The sequence below is a fragment of the Pleurodeles waltl genome, chromosome 12, assembly GCF_031143425.1.
Source record: "Pleurodeles waltl isolate 20211129_DDA chromosome 12, aPleWal1.hap1.20221129, whole genome shotgun sequence".
NCBI classification, from domain to species: Eukaryota; Metazoa; Chordata; class Amphibia; order Caudata; family Salamandridae; genus Pleurodeles; species Pleurodeles waltl.
The window spans coordinates 364,422,938-364,443,980 of record NC_090451.1 but is presented as its reverse complement, the minus strand read 5'-3'; the positions used below and the strand labels follow the sequence as shown (position 1 = coordinate 364,443,980).

General features: G+C 44.1%; 1 protein-coding gene across 2 annotated transcripts in view; it reads right to left on the bottom strand.

Moving 5' to 3' along the window:
* Positions 1 to 21,043, bottom strand: part of MYLK3 (myosin light chain kinase 3) — a 386,764-nt gene that overhangs the window by 170,587 nt on the left and 195,134 nt on the right. For both annotated transcript variants that reach the window (XM_069216622.1, XM_069216621.1), the window contains exon 5: positions 4,567 to 4,672. In XM_069216622.1, the coding sequence (XP_069072723.1) occupies positions 4,567 to 4,672 (106 nt within the window). The remainder of the gene's footprint in view (positions 1 to 4,566; positions 4,673 to 21,043) is intronic.

The following is a 21,043-nucleotide window of genomic DNA, read 5'->3' as shown; positions in this document are numbered from 1 at the left end:
ATCCGGTCCTGGGTTCTCACATTCACCTCTCTGTTGCTAAGTGTTCCTTCCTCCATGAAAGGGTTCACAGCTCCTCTCTGGTCTCCGGGTTTCTCCTCCAAAGCTCTGACCGCCGTACCAGTATGCTGCGGTACTTTTGAACTTCCAGCGCTCCGCCACTGCCGACCCTTCCACCAATCCCGTGCAGGAAGCCTCAGAGCACCAGGGGCAGAGTCAGCACAAGCAGGAGCGGAGTGCGGGCGAGCAGGTTCCAGCCCGTCACAGTGCCCTTCAAAGCATTTCAAGTGGCTTGGGGAGGCTACCCCTCCCAAGCCTCTCACACCTATTTCCAAATGGAGAAGGTGTAACATCCCTCGCCCAAAGGAAATGGTTTGTTGTGCCTTACTGGGCTCGAGCTGCGTGAGCAACAGGAGGGTCAGAAACCTGTCTGAGAGGTGCCTGCAGCTGGGGCTGCATGGAAAACCTCAGACGGCTGTAATGGCAGTACTGGGGGTCCTCTGAGGAGCCCCCAGAGTGCATGGAATCATACAACCAATGCTTGCAAAAGGTATGATTCCAATTTGTTTGATACCAAACATGGCCATATTCGGAGTTAACATTGGAGCTGGACATAGGTAGTGACCTATGTCCAGTGCACGTGTAAAATGGCGTCCCTGCACTCACGAGGTCAGGGAAAATGGTCCTGGAGGTCATGGGGCCACCTCTGCTAGTGCAGGGTTGCCCTCAAACACAGGCACTCTGCGCCCTGCCTTCATAGCTGGAAGGCATGCTTTAGGGGTGACTTATAAGTGACCTGGTGAGGTGTAAATGGCAGTTAAAGGGTGCATGCACGTTTTCACGCAGGCTGCAATGGCAGTCCTCCAGAACCCTTTGCATGGGCTCCCTATGGGTGGCAAAAGAAATGCTGCAGCCCACAAGGATCCCCTGGAACCGGAAATGCCCTGGGTACCTAAGTACCATATACTAGGGACTTATAAGGGGGCACCAGTTTGCCACTTGTTACCAGTATCAAATAACCATAATTTAAGGTAGAGAGCATAACTACTGGGGTCCTGATTAGGAGTATCCCAGTAAACACAGTCAAACACACTGACAAACAGGCCAAAAATGGGGGTAACCATGCTGGAAAGAGGCTACGTCTTTGCTTAAAAATCTGTATCAAGGGGACAAAGGCCAAGGTGAATTCTTGCATGGTTGGTGAGATCTCTATGAACAGAGGCACACACCAGGGGTACCACTTATCACTTATATTGTTTGCCTTCTTCAATGAGCCACTGACGATTAAATTACTAAATACATCCGGGTTGCTGGCACCATTAGAAGGGATGCCAAAATTAACACAGCCAATATGCTAATATGCAGCTAACATTCGAGCTACTGGATGAATATTCAGACAGTGCAGGCTATAAAGTGAATTCTAGCAAGACAAAGACACTGTTGTTCAATGCCTCTATAGAAGATCTCCCAATATCTTTGCATTCACAGATGAGGACTCGAGGCCCAGTTAGTTATTTGGGTATAAATGTTACTACTGACTTTCTGCAGCTCTATTGATTGAATTACATAGCTATGTGCAGGAAGGATCATGATTTGTTAAATAGATGGTCTCTTCTACCAATAACATTGATTGGACGGGTGGAATTGGTGAAGATGTCTATTTTGCCATTGTTGCTGTTTTTGTTTACCAAGGTTCCAATCAAGGTTAATAGTCAATATTTCCAAGAACTTGACTCTAGGCTGACAAGCTTTATATGGTGCAACATGACTCCTAGAATCAAGTTCACCATATTGCAACTGACAAAGTAACTGGGCAGATTGGCACTACCATATATTTGCGTCTATTTTCAGGAGGCCATTATGGATTTGACAGCTAGACTTCTGGGAGTAGCAGCGAGCTGGAACTTTATTTTTTCAAGAAAATGGCGTGTGAATCTGTGATGAATATTCCTGCTTTTATAAAAACTGCAAAACTACCAAAATACCCTGATATAAGACCTTGCAGAAATTGTGCAGTTGACTATCTGCTATATATAAGCTTTACCAGGTATCGGCTTGCTTTTATTATTTACAGCTCTCAAAATCGAATTTGTTTGCCCTCTCACTCTCCCCAGCAGTGTTTTCACTCTGGGCTTCGTGAGAATACAAAGTGCTGAGGGACTTGGTTATACAAGGCAGGGTATTAACCTGGGGTGAAATCACGAAGAGGACTGAAGGTTTGGGAGACAATGTTGTGTGGAGTTATCTTCAGATAACGCACTTCCTTTCCACTTTATACAATGTAAGCCAAGAACCCCATCAGATTATACATTTGCTGGCCAAAACCAAGCTAACAGGGATTGGCAATTGGTATAGATTGCTTCTGAATGCATCAAAGCAGGACCTGGTTCCCAAACATTTAGATAAGATATATTTGTGCACTGGGTGCAAATTATCGGAGAGTGACACGCAGATTATATTGGTTCAAGGTGATAAATCTTTGTGAGCAGTCACTTTCAAAAGAATGACCTTTCTTTCACGATGGATGGCTTATTACACTCCAAACACTCTCCATAGAACGAATCCTGAAGTACAGGATCAATGTTTTCATTGCCATGTGATGGGTACTAGTGATTGGCTTGATATATCCTTTACTTGTCCAAAATTGGGCTATTTCTGGGAGGAACTATTTCAACATTTAAGCAAAGCAAGCAGGTGTGGGTTGTAATCCCCCCAGAAGCAGGATTGGTGCTATTTGATTTTCTAGTGCCTAAGAATTAAGAAGGCAGGTCATTGTGGCCAGATCACTAATTCTTCAAAACTGGAGGACCAACCAGGTCCCTACATTGCAGAGATGGGGGGAGAAATTGACTAAGATAGGCAGATTCAAAGAAGCTTATGATAAACATGCAGGGAGCGGCACTAAATCTGAGGCAATATGGTCCTATTGTTCCTCACCACCCAACTTATCTGCATAATGGAGGGAGTTATTAGCATATTATAGGGGGATCTTCCAAATGCAGGACCATCTCAGGGCAAATGTACAGAGTATAACTATTAGCCACATACCCTTGATTAAGCACCTGTGGTTTACTAACCATGTGTATTCAATTGTAATGCACCGAATGATACAAGAAAGATAATTAATTAATGGAGGAAGTAATGTTTCGTGAATTATATCAATTGTATGTATTGCATATATTATATATCTTTAATAAGCTCAATATTTTTTTTTTTAAAGAGTGTCTCCTTGTGACATCAAGTAGACAAGAAGAGTGAAGCCCAAGGTGGAAAACTCCAAGTCACTCAATTTTATATTGCGTTAAATCGTTCATATTATCATCCCCTGATCAGCTGATCCTGTTCTCACGCCTTCTTCACTCCATCCCCGCAAGGAAACTTTAAAAGCAATACAGACCTGTAGTTCTGCCACCTGCCTGTCCCAAACAGTAACAAAGTAGCTTTTGACCAACCACTCTCCTACATCAGCCACCTTGATAAAAACACCCTTCTCCCAATATTTAAAAACTCATAAAGAAGTCAACAGCTGCCATTTCCTTCCACCCGCACCACCTTACTTCTCACTCTCCATCCAAAGCCATGCTCCTCACTCTCAATATGTGAGGGGAGACCCTGTGTGGGAGCACACTACAACTCCCAGTGAGTTGCGGATCCTCACAGATCAAAGAACATGGAGGATGGAGGGGGGTCCTCCTCTGGACGCACACAAGCCAGGTGCTGTGCTGAGGGTGACCCCTGGAACTCAGCCCAAACCTCCCCCCCAACCCCTGCTCCACAGGGGCTGCGGGTGCTTTTGTCATGCCACTGCGCAAGACCACCGGATGAGTTTCCATGCCTTCTTTAGGACGACATAGGCCCATAAAAGGCAGGGGAACACAGGTATGATAGAGGTCTATTAGCCACCATTCCACACAGTGCCCCTCCCCTTGGGCTCTTTTAACTAACACCTGGCGTATGAGTGGATCAGTGTCTGCCAGAATACCAACTTCAAGCATAGTTTTTTATTACTTTGACATCAGAGCAGTGAAATTAAAACTCATTTTTCAATGCTCTGGCATCAGAACAGAATATGACCAGTAATCTGGTAATAATGCTAATGTATTGTGAAAGCCACACACAGCAAACGCTTCATTTTCCATTTGAAAGATGCACCTAGGCTGTTATGTCCTCTCCTATTTTGTCACGTCATGTTTCTTTTGGTGGTCTATCATCTTAGCAAGATGCTATATTAGTTATTTTTCATTAGCTACACCATGTCTTTCTCCCCCACTCACCTTGCCCCTCCCTTCTGCTCTCCCTACAACTGTAGTTCATTTTTCGATTGCTGTGCTATGTAAAATTGTCATGTGCAAGTATTTAATAATACATAGAAAGTGCTCTAATGCCAACTGGTGAAGCGGACAGTGTTTAAAAATGCAAAGAAATATCTATAGTATTTAACATAGCGGTCATTTGTGGATGGCACAGTGCACAGACTGCAGCTATGGCCCTATGTGCACCTTTATTTACTTGGCTAATACTGTGTGATATACCTATCGAAAAACAGTCTTTTGTTCCAGACAGACTTACCCGCCCAGTAAGTGGTCCTGGCAAACAGAGTAGCTTGTGCTTAATGGGGCTTGTTTGACACTCACAATGCGATGATCAAAAGGAGCAGCAGGTGGTGGGCTGTCATCTGAAAATATATTAATAACAAAGACACTTTCACAAAAATTATTTGAGCAGGGACACCATTGATAAAATAGCATGAAAGTTCATTTAAGTTACTGCTTTGATATTTGTTTGAGGAATACAACTGGATTCAAGTGAAAAGATGTTCTGTTTGGTGCCCAAGCTCCAGTGCTGTAGTTAAAATTATGCCATTATACACAGTGGTTGAACAAATTCATCTGTTTCTGAGTAATCCAACATAATTACCTACACACTGGTTGTGATCTGAAGCAGGCTTTTCTCAGGTACACAGTGTATATGTTTGAGATCAAGCCAAACCATGTTCTAGTAAATTATTAGCTGACCTCTGTGTGTAAATGTCAACATAGCATGTGTTGGAAAATGATCCTCCCTGAAAGATCACCTTAAACATTTTGCCTTCCCCCTCCTCTTTTTTCGACCTCGTTTGTGTTGTGTTTGGGACTCTGAGCACTTTACCACTACTTAATAGTGGTAAAGTGCACGTGCTCTGTTCCCTAAATAATGGTAACATTGGCTTAACTCCAATCAGCATGTTTAATGTACCCATAAGTCCCTAGTAAAGTGCACTACATATGCCCAGGGCATGTAAATTAAATGGTACTAGTGGGCCTGCAGCACGTATTGTGTCACTCACCTAAGTAGCTCTCTAACCATGGCTCAGGCCTGCCACTGCAAAGCCTGTCTGCGTAGTGTCCAGTCCCACTTCGACCTGGCAATATAAAGCTCTTGCCAGGCCTTAACATTACCTTTTTATACATATGTCACCCCTAAGGTAGGCCATAGCTGACCCACAGGGCAGGATACAATGTATTTAAAGGCATGACATGGACTTTTAAGTTTTAGATGCACTGGAAGTAAAAAACTCCCAAATTTGTTTTTCACTACTGCAAGGCCAATCTCACCCACAGGACAACATAGGGATTACTTTTATGCATCTTTTTAAGTGTAATTCCCAACTGCGCAGAGTTAGACTTTTCAAGTTTGTTGTCTCTGTACTTACAATTTAAAATCACAACTTATGGTGAAGTTGGATTTTAAATTAAAGTTCTGAAAATGCCACTGTTAAAAGTTGGCATTTTCTCACTTTAGCCATTTGGTGCCTACAGCCTGTCTCCAATATATGTCTGGAGTGGAGTGACAGCTGGGCTTGTGCATTCCTCTAGACAGCAATACACAAAGGGAACTTAGGTGTGGCTGATGGGCCATCCTGGGCGGGATGGAAGGGAGGGGCTGATATACCTGAAAGAGCTAAATCCTACCACAAACAAAGGGCTGCATACCCCCATGTAGTAGGTCGGGACCAAGGCAAGAAGAAAGGACCTCTGTGCACTTCAAAGACCTTTCTCTGAATCCCCCCCCACTTCAAAGGCATAAGTGGGTATAAGTACTGGACCTCTGACACTACCAACTCAGTAAACATCTGGACCTGGGGATACTCTACCAGGAAAAGGACTGCTGTGCTGCTACAAGGACTGCCACTCTGCTGAGCTGCTACTCTGCTTGAGTCCTGCTTTGCTGAGCTAATATGCTGCCTGCTGCCCTCTTGCCTGGGAGCGAGAAGGACTGGACCGGCATCTCTACATCTCCGAACCAAAGTGACTCCAATGGCTTGCTGTTGGCTTGCCTCCTGTTTTCTGAAGTCTCGGGGACAAAAAAGGACTTCCAACCCACCTGCTACAGCTCCTGGACCTGTCTTCAACCAGCTCTGGACCCCCAATAGGGGCCAATCCAGTCATAGGCTCCTGAAATTAAGCTCTGGGGCTCTTCCCCGTGAACAGGACTCTTGGCTAAATTTTTGAGAAGTTTTGAGAAAACTTCAGCTGGACTTTTCAATGACTGTATCTGACCCATGCTCCGTTGGGGTCAGCCTGAGCTTTTGGATTTAACCTGGTCTTGGGGGACCAGCTTATCCTCGGTTGGCGCTGTATACTTTAGAGCATTATATTGCATTTTTATTTTTAAAAATTCATATCTCAACTTCTACTTATTGGATTTTTGTTGTTTTGGTCTTGTCCTGTTACAAAAATGAGCTCTATTGTTCTAGTCAGATGTGGTGTCATTATGTGTGGTATTTATGCAGTTTTACTGTTTGAAGTGTTGCCCAAATACTTTACACATTGGCTCTTAAGTTAAGCCTCACTGCTTTGTACCAAGCTACCAGAGGGTGAACACAAGTTCCTTTATGGTGTGCATTGGACTTAGCCTGACTATGATTGTGATTCCTGCTTGGACAGGGTGCATACCTCTGCTAACCAGAAACCCAGTTTCTAAGAGCAGTTGAAGCCCTCACCAGAGACACCAGGCCCCCCAGCTCCAAGTCTAACTTTAACACCTTCAGTTTGGACCCACTGCCAATACTCACGTCTGGTCAGACAGTCTGATCAGCCCCATATGCACATGTCTCAATGCTGCACTTCTATCAAGGACTCCCCACACTCCACCTCCATGTGTGCAGAACACTGGTGGTCTGCGAGGCTTTCTCAGCCTTGGACAGATCAGATTCAAGGCGACGTCTTGTGCCATTAATTCTAGGCAGGAACTCCTCACATGTTACAACCTTTAATGTGGCCCATTCCAACCACCACTGCTCAGTGGATAGCCAATTAGAGCCGAAGTAGCCGATAGTTATGGAGTTACTCCCTGAATAACGCATCTTCCAGCACCCCAAGGTGTAAATGCTAAATGCGGGCCTGTGTCTTAGTGCCGCCAGCAACCCAGCCGAACAACAGCGGCATGTGATCTGAGAGAAACCTGCCCTGAATGTGGGTCTTCAGAATGGCAGTCATCACATCACTGGAGAGTAAGAACTGGTCCAAACAGCTGTAAGTCTCATGTGTCAGCACATAGCAAGTGAATTCCCGCTCCTCGGGGTTACCGGCCAAGCATCTACACAATGCAGGCGTTCCATCTCTCCGCCCAGGGCCCGCCATATTCACGTTAGTGTGGAGCCTCAGTGGATGGTGATTGAGCCACCCATCCAGTATGCAGTTAAAGTACCCCGCCCATAACAGAGGGACGCCTATGTATGGGAGTAGTCCCTTCTCCAGGTCAATGTAGAAATCACTGTCATCCACATTTGGGGCATAGACATCCAACAGGCATACTTCCATACCGTCTAAAAGGCTGTGCAGTATGAGGTAACAAAACCTGAAAGGGGACCTGTGGCAGAATACAAATGAACTCCATATTTCTGGTGCACCTTGAGCACCTCACCCTCCATTAAGTGTGTCTCCTGCAGTAGTGCAATATGCACACTAAGGCCCATATTTATACTTTTTTAGCACCACCTTTGTGCCGCTTTTTGATGCAAAAATGGTGCAAACTTACAAAATACAATTGTATTTTGCAAGTTTGCAACGCATTTGCATCAAAAAATGACGCAAATGCAGCACTAAAAAAGTATAAATAAGGGTCATAGTTTGTGCAAATAATTCTGTACCCTGTATCTTTTCATGCAGGAGTTAATCCCCCTTGCATTACATGTCACAAACTTGTAATGTGACATCATGTTGCCTGCCTGAGGCGTACGACAATGTGGCGATGTCATTAGACATCGAGAAGGCATTCAACACACTAGGTTGGGACTCCCTGTTTGCCACCATGCATGATATGGGGTTTGGCCCCAGCTTTGTATGCTGGGTACAGACCCTATATGCCGAACCCAGGGCTAGGGTGAAAACGGGAGGCATCATATCGGATAGCTTCCCCATCAGCAGAGGAACCAGGCAGGGATGTCCACTGTTTCCCTTGCTGTTCGCCATTGCGATGGAGCCACTGGCGACTAGGTTACGTGCGGCGGAGAGGCAGTGGGAGGTGAGTAGATCTGGAACATATCACATCATTTTGTTATACGCGGATGACGCATTGATATATTTGGAAAGGGGGAGCGAGGTGATGTCTTCGGTGATATCCCTGTTAGACGATTATGGGGGTATACTGGGGTTGGTGGTCAACTGGGATAAGTCTTGCTTGTTCCCCTTGACTGTTTTGCCCCTGAGCGCGAGGGAGGATGCTCCTGCGGGACGTCTGAAGTGGTGCTTTGATACATTTAAATACTTGGGAGTCCATATCTATCATAAATCTGAGGACCTGAGGGATGGCAATTTGGGTCGAACGCTAAACTCCATGAAGGGTTCTTCGCGTTTTTGGTGCTCGCTCCCCTTGTCGCCGCTGGGCAGGGTAGCAGTGGCGAATATGCTACTACTTCCCTGACTTCTTTACTACTCCGCAACACTACCGGTTGTGGTACCCAAGTGCTTTTTTTGCGAACTGAATAAACTATTACTGGGACTCATATGGGGAAAGGGCGGGACTTGAGTTTCACTTGCCACTCTACACCATCCATTAAGTGAGGGCGGGTTAGGCACCCTCAATTTTGAACTTTATTTTGCTGCTGCGCAACTGCAATGGGTACTGAACTGGATACACAGGCCTGAATCAGCAGAGCCTGCGTGGGTCAACACGCAATTACATGGAGTGCCGTTGCTCACATGGCTGTCAAATAACATGGTGAAAGGTGTCACTGGTAAACCCTTAATGACAGTTGCACACGAATGTTGGAAACGGTATATACAAAAAAGCTGCACTATGTCCCCAAACTCTCCCCTCATCCCCTTGGGGCAGTTACCGGGAAGTGTCAGTTCGAACAGAGCGTACTCCGCGACCGCTTGGGCAGAGGTAGGAATATTAACGGTAGTGGACTGTTTCGAGGACGGCGCTCTGATGACATTTGAGGCTATAAAAGATCTCACGTCGGTGGGGCCAGGTCAATTCATAGCTTACTACTCTATATGCCACTTAATAAAGAGCGCATGGACGTCAGGTGACCAGGAACCAGCCATTTCCCCTGCACTTCATCACATGTTATCGTACGACGGTCAAACTAAAGTCATAAAAAATCTTTATAAAGTCTTGAACAGATCTCCCGAAAATGGTATGGAAAATGCAAGAGGGCGGTGGAACGCTGTTCTCCCGAACCTGTTATCCCCGGAGGATTGGTTGCATGCCCTTGGTCACACCCAGCAGGTGTCGCGGAACCCCAGGTTTCATTACACCCAATTTAATTTCATACATCAGACCTACCTCTCACTGTCCCGTTTGAGGCGCATGTTTCCTGCGTCCGATCCTCTATGCCCCAGTTGTGGTTCCCCGTCGGCCCACTTCTATCATATGGGATGGGAGTGCGGTCCCTTGGAAGAATAGTGGTGGGAAGTGGTAGCTGATATCTCTGATATAACGGACCATTTGTTCTCGCCAGAACCTAGATCTTGTTTACTGTGTATTAGAACTAGAAACAAACAACACATATACATTCATAGATTTACAGATCTAGCACTCATAATGTACAAAGGATTGATTGCAATGAACTGGAAAGCCCCCAAGGCGCCAGAGCTTAAGTCGTGGCACGCCATGACACTACGCTGGGTGCGTACGGAGAATCAAGTATTACGCAGGCTGCAAGACAGAGGCCAGACCCGCACAGGATGTGACGCCTGGGAAGCATTTGTCACTAGACTAGAGGTTAAGAATGACGAGCGCCCGCCGTGAATCTGATAGTACGGAGCACACATGCTGGGGAGGGGGTATCTTGGATGCGCTGCCTGCCCCCACCTCCTGCACCATTTGCTCTCTTCCTCCATAGTACGACAAACTGCATAGGGGGCCAGGAGAAGAGGGGTGCCCGATCACCGCTGCATGAATACAATGAGGTAACCACACATAATACACCCAGAAAGAGCGCACTGGGAGACCGTTGCTTGATCAGTTCAAATTAAGGGCTGAATATCAAAGTTGCGATAGAGATGTTGGTCCACCAGAAAATATCACAGTGTTATGTAATCATAATAACAGATATGATAGTTGACAAGTCAAAAACTCGCACATTCCACAAAAACAAACATCCGGGATGCATACTCCATCACATGGTACTGCACCACAATCCACCAGTACACGGTTGTTGGAAAGTGGGGTAGCTGACTCCATCAAAAAGATAAGATTGCAGAAACACCAACAATTTTTGGCACAGTTGTTTATTGGACCTAGACCTAGGGCCTGATTCTAACTTTGGAGGACGGTGTTAAACCGTCCCAAAAGTGGTGGATATACCACCTACCGTATTACGAGTCCATTATATCCTATGGAACTCGTAATACGGTAGGTGGTATATCCGCCACTTTTGGGACGGTTTAACACCGTCCTCCAAAGTTAGAATCAGGCCCCTAGTTTGTTACTCTCCTATTATGTTATTACAGAACAGCTGTCATCCTGATCCTCTATTAATTGCGTTCATTGCTGAATACTTGTGCTGAAAGCAATAAAATAGATGTTTAAAAACAAATGTGACATCATGTTGCCTGATATTATCCCCCAACCATCTCCCTCCCAGCCCTCCACACCCATGTGATCAGAGCATCACCACTGCTACTGTCATGGTCCAACCAAACAAAAACTAAAAAACAATCCCACCAACCACCCTGGGTAAAGACAGAAAATTAACAACCAGTGCCTCCCCATCATTTCACCCCTGGAACCCTCCCTGTCAATAAGTTGTCAACAACAACTGAATTCCCAAAAGAAGTGAAAAGTAAATGAAGAGAAGGAAGGCTGAACCCTGTCCCCCCACTTCTTACCAGGTCATCACCAATCACTCAATCAATACACTCACACATTCTCTGAGTCAATAGGTATTAGGGTGGGGTGCATGTCTGGTGCCAACTACAGCCACAACTAGATGAACCTTGCCACGTCCAGTTGTTAAGATACACACCACTCACACCAAAACTCATAATACCTCAATATAAAATAAAAGTATTACTTCAATCACTCACTCCCTCGAACAGGCACTCCCTAGTGCCAGGTGGCAAACCCACAGTGAGGGGGGTGGCCTGTGTCGGTTACTCCACATTATTCTTCCACACACAACCTGTAATGTTGTACTTAAGCAGTGCGTAAAGGTGAAGAATATGCTGCGGCTCCTGGCCAGTCTGGACCAGTGAGTTGACTGCTCTGGCAGCAGGGCCCACATCGCCACCATCCCAGGGGTGCACTCCACAACAGTTCACGTCCTGTGTGGATTAATCAGGATTCCCCCATTGCTGGGATCTCTTCCCCCACATCAGCTACACTGTCATCTGAATTGTAGGCTGTCACTGCCTCTATAAGTCCCCTCGCCTCCTCACGTTCAGACGTTTGCTGCTCAAGATCCAAGGTGCCATCATGGGAGACCACCACACACTGGGAGGACCAGGAGCCTGCCCCCCACGTCGCTTATGCCTCTATGCTGGTCGTGAATGGTGGGTTCCAGAGGTCCAATCCAGAGGTGGGGCTGGGGTCCGTCCCTCACTGCGCACTTACAACCAGTCCCAAACCGCCTGAGGGGTAGTGAATAAATGTAGACAGTCAGCGTGGAGGGCTTCCAACTCAGCTGGGTAGAGAAGCATGTAACGGATACCCATTGTCTTGAGTTTTTGCTTCACTCTCCCAAAATTCATCCGCGTCTGCTGCACTTGCCTGGTGTAGTCTGGAAAAATGCAGATCACATGATTTTAAAAAGTGGGATCCCCAGTCTGTAGAAACACCCAGAGGATGGCATCCCTATTGCTATAGTTGAGTATCTTTGTAATGATTGTATGTGGTGGGGCCCCCAAAGGTGGTGCCAGGGGAAGTGCACAGTGAGCTCTTTCAACAACAAATACAGAAGACAAAGTGGCTGGGGACATCTCTTTAATCCAGCACTCAAGGAAGAGGCTATCTGCCCTCTGCACCCTCCAGAAAACCAACAAAACGAAGATTACAGCATCTGCAGCGTCCCTCTGCATCCTGGGCATGGTGCTCCAAATCTGCCATCCTGCGGATAAGTCACAGAGTGCCATCTTCAATGAGGAGGCCTCTCCTTGCAGTTCAGTCACATGCTGCTTGTGTCAGGATACTTCAATTCGATTTCCTCAGAAGCAGAAGATAACTCCTCAGTCCCGACCCGAGCTACTCACGACGAATATTAATCCTTCGTGCTGAGTACCCCGGAGGGGGAAAGGGGAATGGGATGGTAGAGAGACTGCCACAGAGATGATGAACGCCAGTACTCAGTCTGCCTCTTCATATCTAAGATTGGATACAGCACCTGCAAGAGTCACAGTCGCAATTACTAGGGACATACAACATCAGTTTTTCACTTTCTACTCTCAACACTTAATTCTCTTTAATTCTATTATTTCTTCACTCACCCTGAGTTCTCTGTAGCCTTGCTTCTCTCTATAAATGATAGCTCTTCTTAAAAAAATGCTTATTACTTATTCTGGAAGAACTTCTCAACCTTTGTTAGAGATTGGTTTTATGTAGCTATATATATATATATATATATATATATATGGTTGGTGATAATGCGTTCTTCAAATCAGCTGATGTTATTTAATTTCTCCTGTCTTATTGTGACTTCTGTCAATACTTGTATTTGTAAATGCTTGTTTATTACAGTTAGTTTCTCCTTCCTTACTTCGACATCTGTCGATAACATGTAGTTGTAAATGCTTGTTTATTTAAGTTTGTTTCTCTTTTAAACTCTATTTTGGTTTATTACCCTTGAATTTGTAAATGCTTATTTTTTAACAGTTCGTTTCTCCTTTAAACTTGGCCTTTGTTTATAACCTTGACATTTGTAGATACTTGCTCTTTTAAAGTTCGTTTTTTCTTTGACTTTAATATCTTAAACAAGAACCTTGTAAACATAAGGTTAATTCATACATTAACTCTGTAGCCTTGCCGACTTCCACGGGAACGGTCTACTATCAAACTCTTCGAATAAACCTTGACAATATTTATCCGTTTTCTGTAATATAATCTTCAAATGTAATTTTACCTCACAGGAGTTTCTGTTCTGAAGCGCGCTCTCTCTCCACACAGCTGATTCCTGTCAGACCTCAGTTGAAGTGCAAGGCTTCCAGCTGGAGAGCTCGTAACCTAGCAACCAACCAATTGCAAGACTAGAACTGTAACTAACCTTCAGGACTCACAGCGGCCATCTTGGATCTTCTCTTCTTGATTCTTCCTTTGAAATAAGCGCAAGATTACTCTGCAAACCTTCTTCCAGTTTGGGCTTTGCTGTCTCCACTGAGGATATCTCTTTGCTTTTCTCATGCACTTCTTTGATTTGACTTGGCAAGTTTGTGTGGTCATGACAGTACTCCCCCTCAAGGAACAGTTCTCCAATTTAGGTTTGCTTGGGTAGGTTCTATGAAAGTTTCTCACTAATCTTGAAGCATGTACATACTCGTGCGGCTCCCAGGATCGTTCCTCTGGACCATAACCTTTCCAATCAATTAGATAATAAAGCTGGCCATTACGGATTTTGGAATCTAAGATTTGATTGACCTCATACTCTTCTGCAGAGCTAATCTGGATAGGAATTGGAGGGGAGTTTTGACGTAAATTTGAGGGACTGTTCTTTAACAAGGAGACATGGAAAACAGGATGTATCTTTAGATGAGCTGGCAACTGCAATGTAACTGCCACTGGATTGATCATCTTGTCAACTTTGAATGGGCCTATAAATCGTGGCTGAAATTTGCGATTTCCTTTGAGACGTAAATGACGAGTGGATAACCAAACTTTGTCTCCTTTCGAATAAATGGGGCTCTCTCTTCTTTTTCTATCAGCCTGAGTCTTATATGAGGCTTTTGCTTGAATTATGTTTTTTCTAGCCCTAACTAACGTTGTCTGCAAATCCCTCACCATCTCTTCTACTGCAGGCACTGAATCATCTTCTTTACCCAACATTACATTAGGATGTCTACCATGGTTCAGATAAAAGGGGGTGAACCCAGTGGTGGAATGAACAGCATTATTGTAAGCAAATTCAGCTGCCCACATCAACTCGGGCCATTCCTTCTCTTTATCGAATAAATTGAGTCTTAAATAAATACTGTTCTAACTCTTGATTCACTCTCTCTTTTTGCCCATCGGTTTCAGGATGGTAACTGGCAGAGTAACGAGAATCAATTCCTAATCTTTTACTAAAGGCCTTCCAAAAGCGAGAAACAAATTGGGACCCCCTGTCTGAAACTAGAATTTTTGGGATACCATGGCCGCGTACTATGTGTTGTGTAAACAACTGTGCAACCTGTGGGGCTCGAGGGATTTCTTTCAAAGGAATGAAATGCGCCATTTTAGTGAAAGTGTCTACAAAAACTAGGATAGTGTTAAAACCTTGGCTACTAGGGAGGTCCACTATAAGATCCATAGTAACAGTATGCCAGGCATGGGGTGCAGTGGGCAAAGGTCTTAACAGACCTTGTGAAGCTGTTCTATTTGATTTCCCTATTTGACATTTGTCACAAGTTGACACATATTGTCTTATCTGAGTTTTCATTTTTGGCCACCAAAATTCTTGTTGTATTAGATTTTGAGTCTTTTTAATTCCTTTGTGTCCAGCCAATTGATCGTCATGATAAGCCTGAAGATTTTTTTCTTGCAGCTCCACAGTCGGAACATACAGTGCACCTTTAAAGTATGGCAAACCTTTTTTGATTTCTCTTCCTTGGCCTTCTTTGGACCACTTCAGCATTCCTTCGAATGTTAAGTTTTCTTGAATTTCTTTGGTTACATTTTCATACAATATGGCAGATATGAACTTCTCTTGTGGAATAATCAATTCCTTTTCTGGAGGCTCTTTAACTGCACCGGTATCAATTTGAGATAGAGCATCTGCCTTCCCATTTACTTTTCCTGGTCTGAAAGTGATAACAAAATCAAAGTCTGGAAAATATAGGGACCAACGCAGTTGTCTAGCTGTTAGAGTTCGAGCTGATTTTAAAAACTGTAAATTTCGGTGGTCCGTGTAAACGGTCACTTTATGCTTAGCTCCCAAAATGTAATGCCTCCACTCACAAAAAGTTTCTTTGACTGCCAACAGCTCCTTATCCGCAATTGAATAATTTATCTCTGGTGGTGTTAATTTTCGAGAGAAATAGGCCACTGGATGTAATTGACCTGTATCTTTATGATGCTGGGAAAGGATACCTCCTATGGCAACATCTGAAGCATCTGCCTCCACATAATATGGCTCATCTGGATTGGGGTGGAGCAAGATTGGAGCTGAGACGAAGGAATTCTTCAAAATATTAAAAGCATTTTCAGCTTCTTTTGTCCACTCAAACTTCACTCCTTTCTTCAACAATCGAGTAATGGGTGTAACTGTTTGAGAAAAATTGGATATGAATCTTCGATAAAGATTAGCGAACCCCAAGAAACTCTGGATCTCTTTGACATTGCAAGGAGAAGGCCAAAGTTGCACTGTCTTTATCTTGGCAGGATCCATACTAACTCCTTCTGGTGACAAAATGAATCCTAAGAACTCAACTCGTTCCACATGAAATGCACACTTCTCCAATTTTACATAGAGATGGTTTTCTTGCAACCTTGTGAGGATGGATCGAACATGGGAAATGTGCTCCTGTAGATTGTCGGAAAAGATTAAAATGTCATCTATATAAACCATGGCAATCCGGTCGAGGAATTCTCGTAATATATCATTAACGAAATGCTGGAAGGCAGCGGGAGCATTGCATAACCCATAAGGCATCACTTGATATTCAAATAATCCGTATCGAGTCCGAAAAGCGGTTTTCCATTCATCCCCTGAAGCCACTCGAATCAAATGATATGCTCCTCGCAGGTCCAATTTGGTGTAGATTCTAGCATTCTTTACTTGATCTAATAAAACTGACACTAAAGGCAGTGGGTATCGATTCTTGATGGTAACCTGATTGAGGGCTTGATAATCAATGCAAGTTCGAAGACTCCCATCCTTCTTTGGTATGAAAAATTGTGGGGATGACATTGGAGAGTCAGAAGGACGCATAAAACCATTAGCAAGATATTGATCCTAATACTCCTTTAAATGTTGATTCTCTGCTTCGGTCAATGCGTATATTCTGCTACAGGGCAATATCGCACCTGGCTCCAGTTCAATTTTGCAGTCGTAGGGTCGATGTGGTGGCAATTTCTCAGCCTCCTTTTCATCAAAAACGGCGACTAAATCCTCATATTCTTTTGGGATTTCTGCTGTCTTTAGTGCACAGATCGTTGAAGAGTGTGATGATAAACAGGCCGCTTGGGACTTGGTGGACACTTCCACTCCATCATGAAAGCAATTCTCTTTGCAGTAAGAGGAATTCATCTTGATCGTTCTTTTGCTCCAATCAATTTGTGGATTATGTTCTGTAAGCCAGGGCAGACCCAAAATGAGTTGAATTGTGGAGCATCTATCAAATTAAAGATTATCTGCTCCTGATGTCCACCAAAACCTTGCATCTCAATTAGTTCGGTCTCATGGGAAATGGGTCCTGAAGAAAGATGGGTTCCATCCACAGCTCTTACCTCTTCCAAAGTAGATTTCTTGATAAATCGAATACCCATTTTTTGAGCGTATTTGATATCACAGAAGTTGCCCGTAGCTCCAGAGTCTATCATAACTGAGATCCCTTGAATTTCCTTCTCAAGGGTCTTAACTGATACTGTTTGTACCAAATGTGGCACTGCGGTTTGTAAGGTATTCGCCACTCGTTGATCTAAAGGAGTTGTCTTGGGTTCTGCTTTCATCAGGGCAACTCCCTCTACTGATGAAGCTGGCCTTTTCCCGACTGAAGAGCTTTGGGTTTCTTGGGACAGTTTTTAACAAAATGCCCAGATGCACCGCAATATAAACATAGTTGATTCACTCTTCTTTTCTCTTTTTCTTCCTTAGATAAAGGACCTCGGATGGAACCAATTTGCATTGGTTCTTCTATCGTTATCCCTTCTCCGGCTCTCGTATGATCATTTCTTACACGATCAATTCTCAGGGGAAATGGTTGATACTCTCTTCTCTTTTCTGCTCTTCGTTCAGTTAACCGGTGGTCAATCTGTAACACAAGATCAATTAACTCCGAAATTTCGGTGGGTCTATTTGGAACTTGTGCTAAGGCATCTTTCAATTCATCTCTCAGTCCACGATAAAATATGGCGGCTCTTTTTGACTCCGGCCAGGCAGTCTCTACAATGAGTTTATTGAAATGAGCCAGATAGGCTACTAGATCTTTATTACCTTGCCTGATTTCTAGTAGTTCATTGTCAGTGGCTTGAGCTGCAGTTCGCCGATCAAATATTCTTAAGAACTCTTCCTTGAAATTTTGGACATTATATAAAACAGGATCATTTCTGGAAATTATTGGCATGGACCATGCGGCCGCATCTCCTGTCAGATAAGACAATATAAATGCCACTTTGGACTGGTCTTCGGAAAAAATGACTGGTCTACATAAAAAATGCAATGAGCATTGGGTCAGAAAAATCTGCGCCTTATTTGGATCCCCACCGAAGGGCTCGGGTTGAGTCAAAGGAATAATAGGGGAAACCGCATGAATTACTTGAGTGGATATACCTGCAGACTGTGAAGGGCTAGGGATTTGTGAAAACACAGATTCATTTGATTTAGCGGTGTTCCCTAACTCATTTATTCGCTGTTTTATTTGGACTGTTTCTTCTATGGTGTTATTTAATTGTTTCTGTAACCGTTCCAAAACGGTGGCTAATGCTTTTATATCAATTCCTTCTGCCATTCTGCTCAGGAGGAAATCTGTTTTTTCCCTAAAATTAGGGTGTTGGCACTTCAATTTGTCAGGATACTTCAATTCGATTTCCTCAGAAGCAGAAGATAACTCCTCAGTCCCGACCCGAGCTACTCACAACGAATATTAATCCTTTGTGCTGAGTACCCCGGAGGGGGAAAGGGGAATGGGATGGTAGAGAGACTGCCACAGAGATGATGAACGCCAGTACTCAGTCTGCCTCTTCACATCTAAGATTGGATACAGCACCTGCAAGAGTCACAGTCGCAATTACTAGGGACATACAACATCAGTTTTTCACTTTCTACTCTCAACACTTAATTCTCTTTAATTCTATTATTTCTTCACTCACCCTGAGTTCTCTGTAGCCTTGCTTCTCTCTATAAATGATAGCTCTTCTTAAAAAAATGCTTATTACTGATTCTGGAAGAACTTCTCAACCTTTGTTAGAGATTGGTTTTATGTAGCTATATATATATATATATAGTTGGTGATAATGCGTTCTTCAAATCAGCTGATGTTATTTAATTTCTCCTGTCTTATTGTGACTTCTGTCAATACTTGTATTTGTAAATGCTTGTTTATTATAGTTAGTTTCTCCTTCCTTACTTCGACATCTGTCGATAACTTGTAGTTGTAAATGCTTGTTTATTTAAGTTTGTTTCTCTTTTAAACTCTATTTTGGTTTATTACCCTTGAATTTGTAAATGCTTATTTGTTAACAGTTCGTTTCTCCTTTAAACTTGGCCTTTGTTTATAACCTTGACATTTGTAGATACTTGCTCTTTTAAAGTTTGTTTTTTCTTTGACTTTAATATCTTAAACAAGAACCTTGTAAACATAAGGTTAATTCATACATTAACTCTGTAGCCTTGCCGACTTCCACGGGAACAGTCTACTATCAAACTCTTCGAATAAACCTTGACAATATTTATCCGTTTTCTGTAATATAATCTTCAAATGTAATTTTACCTCACAGGAGTTTCTGTTCTGAAGCGCGCTCTCTCTCCACACAGCTGATTCCTGTCAGACCTCAGTTGAAGTGCAAGGCTTCCAGCTGGAGAGAGCTCGTAACCTAGAAACCAACCGATTGCAAGACTAGAACTGTAACTAACCTTCAGGACTCACAGCGGCCATCTTGGATCTTCTCTTCTTGATTCTTCCTTTGAAATAAGCGCAAGATTACTCTGCAAACCTTCTTCCAGTTTGGGCTTTGCTGTCTCCACTGAGGATATCTCTTTGCTTTTCTCATGCACTTCTTTGATTTGACTTGGCAAGTTTGTGTGGTCATGACAGCTTGGTGGCCAGCGATCTTTTGGCTATTTTACAGATATCCACCCTTAGGAGGCCAAAGTCCAATGAAATGGTATCCATCTTGGCATGACCATTGCTCTGGATGCCTCAATCACCACTAATATCTGTGGGTTGGAGAGCCCCTGCAGTACCTCTGATCGTCCGCTGTGTCTCTACATGGAGGATCACCCCTCACTGCCATCCCAGGGGCCATGAACTGATGCATTTTGGTATGCTGCGCTCCCGTCTGTGGTCTGTCGTTCCCCATATTAGGTATACACCAGGGGGAGGTAAGAGCGAGGGAGAGAGTAGGGGGGTCTAGCACAGCCTTCCGTAGCACCTGTGACAGCAGTATAATCCCAAGAAACTCCCAGTGGCCCAGCAAGTGTCAAAAGCAAAAAGGAAAACGGGGAAGATGAATACCTGATCTGCAGTGTAGCCAACTTGTGAGATGTGAGGCCAACACAGATGAGGAAAGTCCTAGCTCTAGTCCATCTCGGCCTGAACCGACTAAAGACCAAGTGGTAGTGGACCAAGCAAGAGCGATCATGGAAGCCTCTCTTCACAGCACGAACCCCTATGCACCTCTATACTTTGAACAGGTATCAGACTCCGGCTTGGATACCAGTAGATTGCTCTTCTCTAACGTTAAGGCCCACCCAGGACCAAAGATCACTCCACGTTGAGCAGATGACCTGTGATGAGGACTTCTCCGACGACAATGGGTGAATGAGTGACAGAGGGTTCTGGGGTTCGGTGGGACTTGCCTCACCTCGAAGGTAAGATACATGGACCAGAATTAAGAAGGGCCTAGCACCACCAAGAGCCACATTAGCATCAATTTATTTACGCTAATGTGACGTTAGGTTGGCAAAAATGCAGGACCAAATTTATAAAGTGGTGCAATGCATGCATTGCTCAACTTTGAAAATCTTTGTGCCACATTATGCCTGCGCCAGGCATAATGTATGCAAGAGAGGCGTCCCTTCATTATGCTGCCCAGAAAAATGGTGCAGTGGAATCCATAAGATTCCACTGTGCCAATTTTTGTGTCATTTTTAACGCCTGACCAGTGCAGGCATTAAACTGAGACACACCGTTGTTTATAATAGGCCTCTATGTACTTTACAGGATTAGTTCCAACATTTGTGGCGCTAATCCTGCAAAGTACCACAATAGCATCAGAAATTATCACGCTATTGATCCTAACGTGCTCCATGGTGCACTGTATCATTGATATGGCGCTCTCATGATGGAGTTAGGGGGGAGCAATAGGAATCAAGAAAAGTGGTGCTTCATGTAATGAAGCACCACTTTTCTTAAATCTGAGCCCATGGGCCAAGGGAACTGGATGGTTTGCCCTGTCGTCTCATATGGGCTCACACTAAGGCTACTTCAATCTTTACTTGGCCTGTCCCCACTGAACCATTCCATGTGGACTTGACTGTACTACAGGCAAT